This window comes from Dermacentor variabilis, unplaced genomic scaffold (assembly GCF_050947875.1).
Source record: "Dermacentor variabilis isolate Ectoservices unplaced genomic scaffold, ASM5094787v1 scaffold_15, whole genome shotgun sequence".
Lineage (NCBI taxonomy): Eukaryota > Metazoa > Arthropoda > Arachnida > Ixodida > Ixodidae > Dermacentor > Dermacentor variabilis.
The window spans coordinates 2,756,438-2,769,079 of NW_027460313.1; the positions used below are offsets into that span (position 1 = coordinate 2,756,438).

The 12,642-nt window shown below is 47.7% G+C and overlaps 1 protein-coding gene across 1 annotated transcript in view; it reads left to right on the forward strand.

The window, feature by feature from the left end:
* LOC142567963 (frequenin-1-like) overlaps positions 1 to 8,468 on the forward strand; it is a 579,067-nt gene extending 570,599 nt beyond the window's left edge. The window contains exons 6-7 of the mRNA XM_075678065.1: positions 2,040 to 2,215; positions 8,244 to 8,468. Of these exons, the coding sequence (XP_075534180.1) occupies positions 2,040 to 2,215; positions 8,244 to 8,387 (320 nt within the window). The 3' untranslated portion in view covers positions 8,388 to 8,468. The remainder of the gene's footprint in view (positions 1 to 2,039; positions 2,216 to 8,243) is intronic.
* Positions 8,469 to 12,642: the final 4,174 nt, after the last annotated feature.

A 12,642-nucleotide genomic window follows, 5' to 3' on the forward strand; every position in this document is an offset into this window, starting at 1 on the left:
GACTCAGTACGATTGTACAAAATCGTCAAAGTCGTTTCAGGGTGCCTTGAGGTAATGTTTGCAGAGGTGTTCCAAAAATGGGAATAACCACTGGCGGTAGCAACGTTAGCGGAAAAGTGGTTCCATTTTAGTGAGGTTTGAGAAAGGAATGACGGGAGATGGTATTTCCATTTCAGCTTTTATTGTATTCACAAATTTTTCGAGAACGCGAGCTTGGGCTCGAAAAAACGCGGATCTACCACCTCAGCAGCTTGGCGGCCCCGTTTGCGTGGCAGACACTGATCGTATAGAAATTTATAAACATATTCGAAACAATGTCTGCGATGCTAGAGCACGCATGCGTCCATAACCGAAATATGTAATATTATCAGAAATGCAATATTACAACACAATATTCTTTTTTTTTAAATGCCCAACCAAAGGTCACATCTTGGTATATCGGGTGTTTCGCTTATTGTTTTGTTTTGTCGGCTGACCTTTTCTTTATATGCACGGAACGCATAGCTCTATTCAGACTCATTTGGTTGATTACGTGATGAGATGGAGTTGCACGACACACTGCTCTATTCAAGTAGGTAGTTAAAGCTATTCATTAATATTTAATTATGCACATTTTGGTAGATGTTGTAACTGCAAAAGTCAAGCGAAGTAGTAATAAAGTCATGTTTGCATAGGGGAAATCCTAAGACTAGCAACAGTTCCAAAATATCCCTTCCGGAAATCTGCTAAAAATGAATTTCCAATTCAGTGAAGATCGCCAAGAATTGACTGAGGGCCCCCTTTGGCACACTATTAACTGAAGCACCAATATTTTTATAGCAGGTTTCAATAGCGGGTGCATTAAAATAGGTGTTTGGACTGTAATTTTCGCTAAGCACGCACGGCTTTACTGCTCGACTTGGAATTTACAATTGCCACAGGCATCATAAAAATGAATATATAGCGAGCTATTAGGAAAATATTCAGTTATCTTCCGGGAAATTGCGGCTTCGCGTGCTGAAAATCTCCGCCTCTTCCAGGAATCCACCACGGAGGAGCGTTCTCTGTCGTATTCGATTCAAAATGAAAAAGAAAGAATATCTTCTGCGCGCGTTTGTCGCTTTTCCAACTTGCCTTGTTTACCATTTTTATTTTTTTATTTTTCTATGGTCACTAGGAGAGATACAGAGCAGCGAAAGATCAGCAAGGAATCATTCGCCTGTCCAGTCGCGCATGTTTACTTTGGGGTGTGAAGTGCAGGTTGTTGACAAAATCTACGAGGGTAGCTGAATGCTCGCTTGTGTGTGAGGCAAAGACACGTTCGATGATGGTGAAACTAAAGACAGATAAAAAACCAGGACATGGCTATGAGGCACATCTTAGTGGGGGACTCCGGATTAATTTTGACCACTAGGGGTTCATTAAAGTGCACTTAAATGAACGTGCACGGGTGTTTTTGAATTGCGCCTCCATAGAACTGGCGCCGACGCAGCCTGGATCTAACCCGTAACCTCGAGCCCGCATCGCAACGCCACGGCCCCTTAGCTATCGTGGTGTGGGCGGCGAAATGGGCCGACGTCTGAGAATAGAGCAGGAGAAACGATTGCGTGGATCGTATAGTTTGCTTCATAAGTTAATAAATCTCAGGCACATTTGGCGGGGGGACAAACTTGGTACTTTAGTAAATGCCTGCAGAAACTAAAAGCATGTGGGCACACGATCGCAAATAAAACGGTAAAAAAATCGGCTAGAGTTAGGGGTTTAGTGCTTAGGGTAGGATTTTATTTGCGGGAAACGTCACATAGCTGGTAAGTGACCTTTATAGCGTACTTATTCACTTTGAAAATAAAACGTAGGAAAAATCTTGTTAACCTCCAAGCCTGACATTAACAAAAAAAAAAAAAAAGACAAGCACTACCATTAACCGCATACTGGCGGTTTTTGTTTTACACCTTTCCCCGTGCAACGTGGAGAGTCAGCATGATATGCATAACTACACTTAGGCGCCATGACTTCTGGAGGAAGCTGTGACTATAGCATGCGCGCGTGCTTCTCCACAGGGGCCTTCAACCTGTACGACCTGGACAACGACGGATTCGTGACGCGTTCCGAGATGCTAGACATCGTGACGGCCATCTACGTGCTGCACGGCAAGGCGGGACCCACCGACTCGGAGGCCGCCGGCGCGGACAACCCGCGCAAGAGGGTCGACCAGCTCTTCGCAAAACTGGACACCGTAAGGGCCCGTGGCTTCCGTAGCGTTTCGGTGGCTGTTTTGGTCTTTACGCTCGTAATAAAATTACTTCAGTGAGCGGATCAGATTTATCTCGACGGTAACCCATTTCAACCCCAGTCTGCAGCTCTTGAGCATTTGTTTACTGCGCTAAATAGGTAAAAGTTATATGTTATCTGAATGCCCCTACAGCAGCATGGGCCCTTTTAATATTACAGCTGTTTGTAACGCCATGATCCTACATGATCACGACATATTTTAACGTCACGGCGGCTTGTCACATCGTGCTCGATGCCTCGTAAACAAAATAAAGCCTCGGATGAGTTTTCTCGCTTGCACGAGCACAAAGTGACAATACTGCACATTGAAGAATGGGAACCAAGAGGTCCTATTTTTATTAATCATATCATAAGAAGCCAACAAACAATGACACCAAGGACAACACAGGGGAAATTACTACGACTTAGTAACGGAATTAAAGAAATTATAAATCAATGGAAATGAAAATGGATGAAAAAACAGCTTGGCGCAGCTGGGGAACAATCCCCCGCTTTCGCAGTGCGCGTGCGATGCTCTTGCCATTTGAGCTACCGCGGGGCCGTCTTCCCATCCACTTTCTGGGCTATTTAAGTGTTACCAGTAGAAATATCCCTGCGAGTGTTAGCCAGCTAGCGCCACCGCTCACAGACAATGGCGCTGGATGTGGAACATTCTTTCTACCGCAGGCGTCACGAGTACGTGATCTTTTTGGGTGAAGGCAACTGGTCAATAAATCCCCACGTACTACCTGAAGGCATCATTGTTGCTGGATTCTAGACCCTGGGGCCCCTCGGTTCCCTTTCTTCTCGTTCACTAAACAACGAGGGTCACATTTGAAAATGATATTTGAGTTATAACGTAATTGCAATTGGAATTAATTATTTAGGAAGTTGTTTGCTGAACTGTCCCAGAGTGAAAACTCGCTCCACCGTAGCGAGAACAGTACCATGGGCTACTTGTTATCTTTCGAGTGCTTAAATTAAATTTCTGGCTGTAAGACCCAGTGTGCCATATACGGTAGGCATAGAGTAACTCGGGGGTAATTTATTGCGTGGCTTTTTTTTTTGCTCTATTACGGCTCCATAGCCATGGTTTACGATCTGTATTTGTGAAACTTTAAGCAAATGAAGATAAGTATAACGTTTTATTGCTACTAGTCGGAACCCTCGCCAAGGTGGCACGGATTAGGATCCGCAGTGTCAGAAGTAGCTCTTACAATAGAATTACATGTAAAAACATTCAGTTAGTCCTCATGCTGGACCTATGGTTAATAATTGTGGCCCGCGAGTGGCAAAATGGTCCTATGAACGCAGATCACAAAGCTTTTTCTTCGTAGATGTTCTTTGTCATTGGGTGGTCGCGTTTGCTTATAATTTTTCAGGCCTAAAGATTGGCTCAAATATCCTTTTTCGAAGAATTCATGCGCAAGAGCTTTATGTGAATACAGGCCCACAAGCTTTGTGAATTCAGCCCCAGAATTGTAACCCACAGCACAAATGAAACAAGGAAATTGCGGCAACGTGTGAAGAATGCCAGAAGAATATACAAAAATTTAACGAGGGTTTAACCTATCTAATGGGGGTGAAATTGAGGTTTTTATGTGTTTTCCCAAAATCTAGACTCGTGCACAAACGATGTGATGGCAGTACCATCGAAGCGCGTCTTCACCTGCGCCGTAATCACATAAAAGCTCTTACGCTAGAATTCTTCTTAAGAGAAAATTTCAGTTAATTCTGATGGTGGATATATTATTAGCAACGGAGAGGGCCACTTACGAACGAACGGCTTTATGAATTGGCACCTGCCTTACTACAAAAGCTCTAAGCTGTATATATAGAAAAGAAACTGCACATCCAACACTAATGTTAGAACTGTATAGGAAGTGAAGCTTTCGGGAAGTGATTAACTCGCGGTCACGTGCTGTGACGCACTCACGCATTCGCGCACATGTGCAACGTGACGTGACGCATGTGCCAATCCTCTCAAAAAGCTAGTCAGCGTTTGCACGAGAGTATTACCACCGCGATTGTGGTTTAATGGGTAGAACGTCCCCCTGTTCGATCTCACAATAGCACACATAATTTTGTATTATTTTCTCTCTGCGTTGAGCTACTCGTCAGAAAACTGCACACAGCAGCCATGATCAGCAACGTTGGAGAGGTTTCGCTAGGAAAGCTTCGCTTTAAGACCGAACAACAAAGCAACAAGAGATGGAGAGCGAAATGACAGCCATGACGTCAAGAGGCAGGTGTACAGCGAGACTGATTGGGGGAGTATGTGTAATGTGCGCAACACACTACCAGTGGTCGATTAAATTAACAAAATGAGTGCCAAGCAGAGAGGAACATACTCGAGGAGGGCTGAGTCCTAGGTGGTGTGACGAGAGTAGGAAATCTGAAAGGCATAGGACTGAGGCGACTGCCGCAAAATCAAATCAAATCAAGAATTGCTTGTCACACTAAAAAAAATAATTGAAGATACAGGTAGTATACCCGTATTATACAGGTGGCGTACCTGTATTATACGGGAGCGGGTCCCAAAACCAATGATTGCACCGGGACCTCCTTCAGGAAGTACAAAGAATTATTACATTAGATGCAGCATAACAGGTATTCATGAATATAAGTGAACTACAATATCAATCCAGACAGTAATAATGATTCTTAAACATAGAAAGTAATCTAGAAGGTGAAAACAGAAGTAACGAAGGTTCACATGTAACAGTACAATTGCAACCCATAATACATTATATAACTTAATACAAACAAATTTGGCTGAATTTATTGGAAAATAAATGATCTGAGGGATAATTTAAAAGATACGGATGATGACAATTTTAAAGAGTTAGGTAAATTATGCTATTGTTTTATTGTTGTGTATGCTGAAGCCATTTCTCCATAATTAGTGCTAGCTCTGAGAAGTAAAAACTTGTTTGTAGCAAATCTTGTAGGATTATTGGTTTTGAGCATGTTGACATCAATAAAGTTATGCTGTAGCTGATTCGTTACTAACTCATAGAAAAGAAGAAGCAGGTTGAAACAAAACAAGTGCACCTTTGAAAAAACCTTATCAAGGCGTAACTAGTCTACACTGGTGTAGTTAGACGCAAGACGCAATGCACAGGTAAGTATTATTGTAATGTCGGAGAAAAATTATGTCGTCGAACTCGATGTACCGCAGTCCCACTCGCACAGTCACGGATGGTCGGATACTTGATGCATTTATTCGCAAGAACTTAAAAAAAAACCACACGAGGGTTCTCAGCATTATTGCATAACGGTAATAATCATATAAAAGCACCTGTTAAAGAATTAGCTTATGGTGACTGTATTGAAGGAGTGTGCGCCTAATTATTTGACGCAGCATATAAAGCGAGAAGGCGGTTGGAGTAATGTTAAGATCAACAGCCACTGCAACGTTGTTACCAGCTGTGTAATCGTCGTTCCATTACCCTGCAGACAACATCTGTTACCTTCTAACATGCACATAGTCGGTATAAGGAACAAAAACCTTACGACAACACGACAAAGACATTTTGAAAGTAGCCGTAAGGAAGTAGTTGTGACACTGAGTGCCCGAAACACTTTAATGCCGATTCGACAGTCGCAGTTTAACGATCTACACAAATGTCACCCATAACCGCAGGCTATATTTCGTTAGTGCAGTAACATTCAAAAAGAGAGGTTGGAGCTACATGTTGACTTTGAACATGCTCTTTCGTTTCATACAAGAAGTTACGCCGGTACTCGCGACTGATTGAGTTATATTTTTCGCTTATGTTTCTGTCTGCTACAGCGTCAAGTTATTCCGCATGAATAGTGCTATTTTCTAGAGTCCTGAAACCCTTAATAACGAATTTACAAAAGGCCCAGAGCACGAATAGGCATTCCTCATGGAATTTCCTCTCGCCAGAAGTTTTCTAAGGCACTGTTAATGAGTGCAGTTACGAATACCGGAGGCTTCCTCTTGCAGATTCCCTTCTTTTGCTCATTTCTTAGGGCTCTGCGGTCCGCATTATTTTCTCCAAAATAAGGACAATGCTTGTCGCCGTGACAAGGCAACGTGTGGCAGATTCTTTATTCTATTTCCTCAGTTCCGCTCTCATTGTGTCGCTTCACTATCCCTTTACGGGGGAGCTTTTTCGCTACATCTTTGCAGCATTACTACACAATTAATGAATGCAACGAGAGGAATGAAGGGTCTCGTTACCACGCCCTGTAATACGCCCATATACGCTGCGGTGCCCTCCGCTCGCTGTTTGTATACGTTGAAGGCACTCCTAGCACCAGAGAGAGGTACTACAGGTAGTGTTTTTTTTTTTCAAAACAACAATTATGTTGCATAATGTTAACAATACGCAGCAGTTTTTCTTAGCTATCTGCCAACGACTTGTACAACATGTCTTACAGCTCTGACCTTGCGTTTTGCCAATACATTCTTTCTCTCTCTCTCCCTCTTGGAGCTTTGAGAATGCTAAACGTTTGCTTAACTAGTAATTTTTGAGTGTGAGTGCTGGAGCTCACCTTCTACGTTCTAATGCGGCTGATTACCCGTCAGGGAGCGACCGTGGTTGATATAAGTGCCTATGTTTTTATTCCTCAATGCGGTTCTTTTTCCGGAATGGCGTTCCCTCACGTCTCGCTTTTCACGAGTCGGTACTGTTTGGGCGTCTGTTCGTCTCGCATTAGGTTCGCTCCACCACGGGCACCGGATCGTGGTGCGCTGCAGCACAACCCTCGACTCGCCGATGCAAAAGCTCGCAGCTGGACCGCATTCCTCAACTGCGATGCGGTGCACGCGAGATGGCGTCGCGGTGCAGGCGACCTCCGCAGCTGCTAACCGAGATGCTAGCGTCACGCCGACGACGGTTGTCATGTGTTTGCCGGCACTGCGGGCGCTTCCAGAGGACACCAAATGCTGACTAACCTCTTGGACAATGTTTGAGCGTTGGGCAGCGTAACGAGCCGAGCAACCTATGTTAAATGTCATTGTTCAACGCCACGCAAACATTCCATGGATGTATTCAAAACAACTCCACGTCGACTCAACCGCGGCGCCCGAAATAGCGTCGATATCTTGCCGCCTCCGTAGTGAAAGAAACATATGCAGGGGTAGCGATCACTGAACGTAAAGTTTGCAGTAACTGTTACGAACAAATTAACACGATATGACACCATGATGTTACAATAATGGAGACAGCGCTGCACGTGCGAGGGAAGATTGCGCGCCGTTTCAAAATGTATTAAGCGCGTTACACCAGCGTACATAGAAAACAGTAACAGCATGGCCATCATAATAACCAATGATGTTCGAAGTGCTCGAAGCAAACCACACACACACACACGCACACGCACGCACGCACACACACACACACACGCACACACACACACGCACACACACACACGCACACAAACGCACACGCACGCCCGCGCTTTCTACCTCTCGCTCTTTCATTCTCTATGTGTTGAATAAATTTAATTTTATGCAAATGGGTGCGAGATGAGCTTTGCAGTACGTTGGAAATGTCGCCTTGATAGCTTCTGTGAGAGCTTGTTGTTTACCATAACGGTGCCGCTGCGGAACTCATATGCTTTGTTGTTTCTACTCTCCTGTATAGTGGGACGAATTCGTCGGAATTTCATTGACCTTAGCGATGTGAGCGGATGTGTTAATGTTTCCCAAAATATGAGCACCTCGTAGCGCGGGAACATTTCTCATAATCCGAAGCAGTTCTTGCAGCCCAGTGTTTGGCTAGACTTATGCGATGAAGAAAAACATCGAGCCGCCCGATTTGGAGAGAAAAAATGAAATTTGAAGAGCAAATTGCGCGATGAACGACGTCTCAATAAGTACGTCGTTGAAGCGCGAACTCACGTGTCAGAATCGACAGTCGGGCACTCGGTGCCCGTTCTTATCGCTCAACTGACGAATTTGTGAAGAGCACCGGCAGGCGTACATAGTTACTTCTTGCTCCGGTCTGGGGACAATGCAGGACGCTGACGCCCGCATCAGCCGCGAGGAGTTCTGCGAGGGTTTCAAGACGGACCCCTGGATCCGGCGCGCCCTGCTCAACGCCGTCTCCATGCCGGACCAGCCCAAAAGCCTGCGCAGCTTCTCGACCGCCTCCTCCGAATGACCCGCCACGGTGGCTCGCTCGCCTCCGCACGGCGGGCCGGGGTCCCGATCGGCCGTCCCGGCTGCGCACGGCCACCGCGGCTGCGACCGGCGTAGACAGCGCCGAGTCTGGCCCAGCGCCCAGCACGTGGTCGCGGCCTCGGCACAGCACCACCGGCGTACGGCAGCGGGCGCCGCGTCCGGCGGCGACCCGGAGCGCCGAGGAGGCTCTGCCGCGCCGTCGGGTTTGGCCGCTGCAGCTGCGGCGGGACCCGGCCGCTGCGGGGCATTCACCCGCTCGTCGGCCACGTCTTTCTCGTCCGGCCGCGGATCCCTCTGCAGCGGTGACGGAACCGCCGCTTTCGAACGGTATAATGTCCCATGCCCGTGCAGGCACTGTCTGCTGTATGCTTTTTTTTTTTCGAGTAGCGTTGCCAAAGTTGGGCCTGTGATGTGTACTTGGTGGCCAATGATGCGTACCTGAAGGCTTCGGTGCGAACTGCAACATTGTCAATTATATGGGAGTTAGCTTTGCAGCGGCGGCCACATGTGCATATACATGGAAACGGAAATCAAAAGCGCTTTCGACAGCATATTAAAGATCCCCAGGTGTCTAAAATTAACGCGGTAGCGCCACTTGGCAACTCTTACAGCTCTAACGTTGCGCTTGAATGTTGAACATAATCAATTAGGAATTGTGCAGAAAACATCGCAGGTTATTTTATAAGCAAGCGAAGCTTAGCTTCCCCTCATTAGCAGAAAATGGCTTAAGGTCTTATACAATTAGCAGATCCCGTGTCGCTGGATCGTCTGCGTTCTGAAAGCGCTTCAGAGCCATCTCGCTCGCACTTTACTCCTTGTTTTGATCGGACCGCTGGTACGATCTGTTGGGAACTCGGCGCTGACGCCCGTGGTTGTACCTGGGTCGCAAGCCCCAAGGGTAGCGTTGGCCTGGCGGCCTGGGGTACAACTGGAAGCATCCGAAGGTCCCGGCAAAGCATGAGTCGACTGGTAACAACGAAACAACTTGTTTATTTTAACATCGCAAAGAGTTGGCGGTCAGGTTTGACCGAAGTAGAGAGACGGGAGAGCACTTCACTCAACAGAAGAAATCGGAGCCCTCCCTTTTGCGTCCGGGGGCAGCTGTTTTTATACTCTCGCAGTTGAGGGCAAGAAGGAACCCCTCAAAAGACGAGCACGTGAATGTACAATGGGCTAATGGTGACGCACACTGTCGTAGCGATGCCGTAGCACCATGACGAGCACGATCTCGTAGCACCCTGTCGAGCACGATCTCGTAGCACCCTGTTGTAGCGCTGCCGGTCGGGCACAATGACTGTAATGAGAGGATGGTCCCTGCTTTGGCATCGCCTGTTTCAGGCACAATGACTGGAATGAGAGGATGGTCCCTGCTTTGGCATCGCCTGTTTCGGGCACAATGACTGGAATGAGAGGATGGTCCCTGCTTTGGCATCGCCTGTTTCGGGCACAATGACTGGAATGCGAGGATGATCCCTATGCGGTCGCATCGCCGCAGTCGCGCCTGGAAACACCTGGCGATGAGCGTTGTGGCGACGACGATCGGGCCAAAAATGTCTGCCGCCCCGCCGCAGTCGCGCCGGCAAAACCACGTGTCGCAGGTGAATCGCAACAGACCGCCCCGCCGGGGGAAGGAGATCCCGATGGACAGGGGACTGCATCCGCTGTCCGGAGGGATGTCGCTCGATGATGCACATAACCGAAGTCGGGCGTCCCTCGACGTTTCTGGAGCGCAGCGCACAGAGAAGGCCTCGTTCTCTCGTTCAGGTTCGCACGGGACACTGCAAAGTGACTTCGGGAGAGTTCACATTTTTGTTCTCGTTCCCGGCAAGCGTTAGAACTACGCTGAAACTCAACCGCTCAGTCAGCAAGCACGGCACAACCCTCACTAAGCCCTGCCAGGCTCTTTCCCCTTTTTATACCACTGCCTAGTTCCTTACAGTAGTCTAGCATCACTCAGAACGCGTCCACAAATTGAAAAATTGCACTAGAAAGCATATCATCACTTCGAAACACTAAACAAAAGCAATATGTTAAAAAAAATCCTGCCTCAGGAAGAAAAACATCAGTAACAAACAATTTTGAGGCTGATTCCTACGTTAGGGGCTTCGACTTAAGCCATCGGCGTTACCGTTGAGACTCCCCTTTTTGTAACGCACCTCAAAGGAATATTGTTGTAAAGCGAGGCTCCAGCGCAGGAGGCGGCCATTTTTGGGAGAGATGGTCTGCAGCCATTGGAGAGGGCAGTGATCCGTCTCAATGATAAACCTCGAGCCGGCTAGATAGCATGACAATTTCTGAACGGCCCACACGAGACATGCACACTCTTTCTCGGTGGCGCTATACGCCTGCTCACGACTGGTCAGCTTACGACTAGCATACAGGACGGGGTGTTCTACTTCTCCCTTTTCCCGTTGGCACAGTACAACGCCCATGCCTCGCTCACTAGCATCGCACTGAACAATGAACCCTTTTGTATAGTCTGGCGATCGTAGCACAGGCTGGTTTGTTAGGGCACTCTTTAGGGCGCTAAAAGCTCTTTCCTTTGTCTCGTCCCAGACGACTGTTTGAGGCTCTGTTTTTCTTAGAGCATCCGTCAGCGGAGCCGCGATATCAGAGTACCTGGGGATGTACCTCTGATAGTAGCCGGCGACACCTAAGAACGACCGAATATCGGTCTTTGTGCGCGGTTGCGGAAAGTCTCGCACAGCGGCCACTTTTATTTCAGAGGGGCGGCGACGACCCTGACCAATCACGTGACCGAGGTAGACAACCTCGGCCTGTGCTAACTGGCACTTAGGAGCCTTTACTGTCAAGCCTGCTTCGCGCAGGCGGGTTAGCACTGCCCGCAAGTGTGTCATATGCTCAGACCAGGATGCGGAGAATATCGCTACGTCGTCTAGATACGGTAAAGCGAATTCTTGCTGTCCCCGCAACACTTTATCCATGAGACTTGAAAAACAGTATGGCGCGTTCTTCAAACCAAAACTCAACACTTTAGGACGGAATGTTCCCATTGGTGAAATGAACGCCGCATACCTACTAGCCTCTTCTGTAAGTGGAACCTGCCAATAACCCCTGACAAGATCTAGGGTGGAAATAAACTGAGCGCTACTAACTTTCTCAAGGCGCTCCTCGATGTTAGGGATCGGATAAATTTGATCCTTAGTGATGGAATTAAGCCTGCGGTAGTCGACGCAAGGACGAGGTTCCTTGCCCGGTACCTCAACTAAAATCAAAGGGGAGGTATAATCACTCTCACCTGCCTCAATAACACCGAGCTGTAGCATTTTCTTTACCTCAGCCTCCATAATATCGCTCTGGCGGGGTGACACCCGATACGCCTTGGATCGTACTGGCTCTGGGGAGGTAAGTTCTATATCATGAGTAAGTACAGAAGTCCTACCAGGCCTCTCAGAGAACAGACCTTGAAACTCTTGTAATAGCTGGTGTAGTTCGGTTTTCTGCTCAGGCGACAGCGGCGCTTTACTGATAAGGTCACTAATGACTTGACCGGTGTCTTCCCTGTTCGTCACTGAGCCTAGTCCCGGAAGCTCGACCGGAAGCTCTTCAGGAACGTTTACCATCATGCACACCACTGCTTCCCTTTGTCTATAAGGTTTGAGCAGATTACAGTGGTAAACTTGCTGTGCTTTCCGCTTTCCTGGCAGACTTACCACGTAGTTAACGTCCGACAGTTTCTGAACAATTCGCGCTGGGCCCTCCCACTGCACGTCTAGTTTGTTGTTTAGCGATGTGCGCAATATCATGACCTCATCCCCAACCTCAAAACGACGGGCCCTGGCTGTCCGATCATAATAAACCTTGGCCCTCTGCTGGGCCTTTGTCATTGCTTCACCTGACAACTCCTGTGCCCTTCTTAAGCGTTCGAGGAGCTTAAGCACGTACTCCACCACGACTGGGTCGTCGCCCCTACCTTCCCACGATTCTCGAAGCATGCGAAGCGGAGATCGAAGCGAGCGACCGTACACCAGTTCAGCTGGCGAAAACCCCGTAGCCGCATGCGGCGCGGTCCTTAAAGCAAACATCACCCCAGGCAGACACAGCTCCCAGTCAGTTCGATGTTCAAAACACAACGCTCTCAACACGCGCTTCATGACGGAGTGGAGCTTCTCAACGGAATTCGACTGTGGGTGGTACACTGAGCTGTGTAACAGCTTTACCCCACACCTTTCGAGAAAAGTTGTCGTCAAAGCGCTAGTAAACACTGTGCCCTG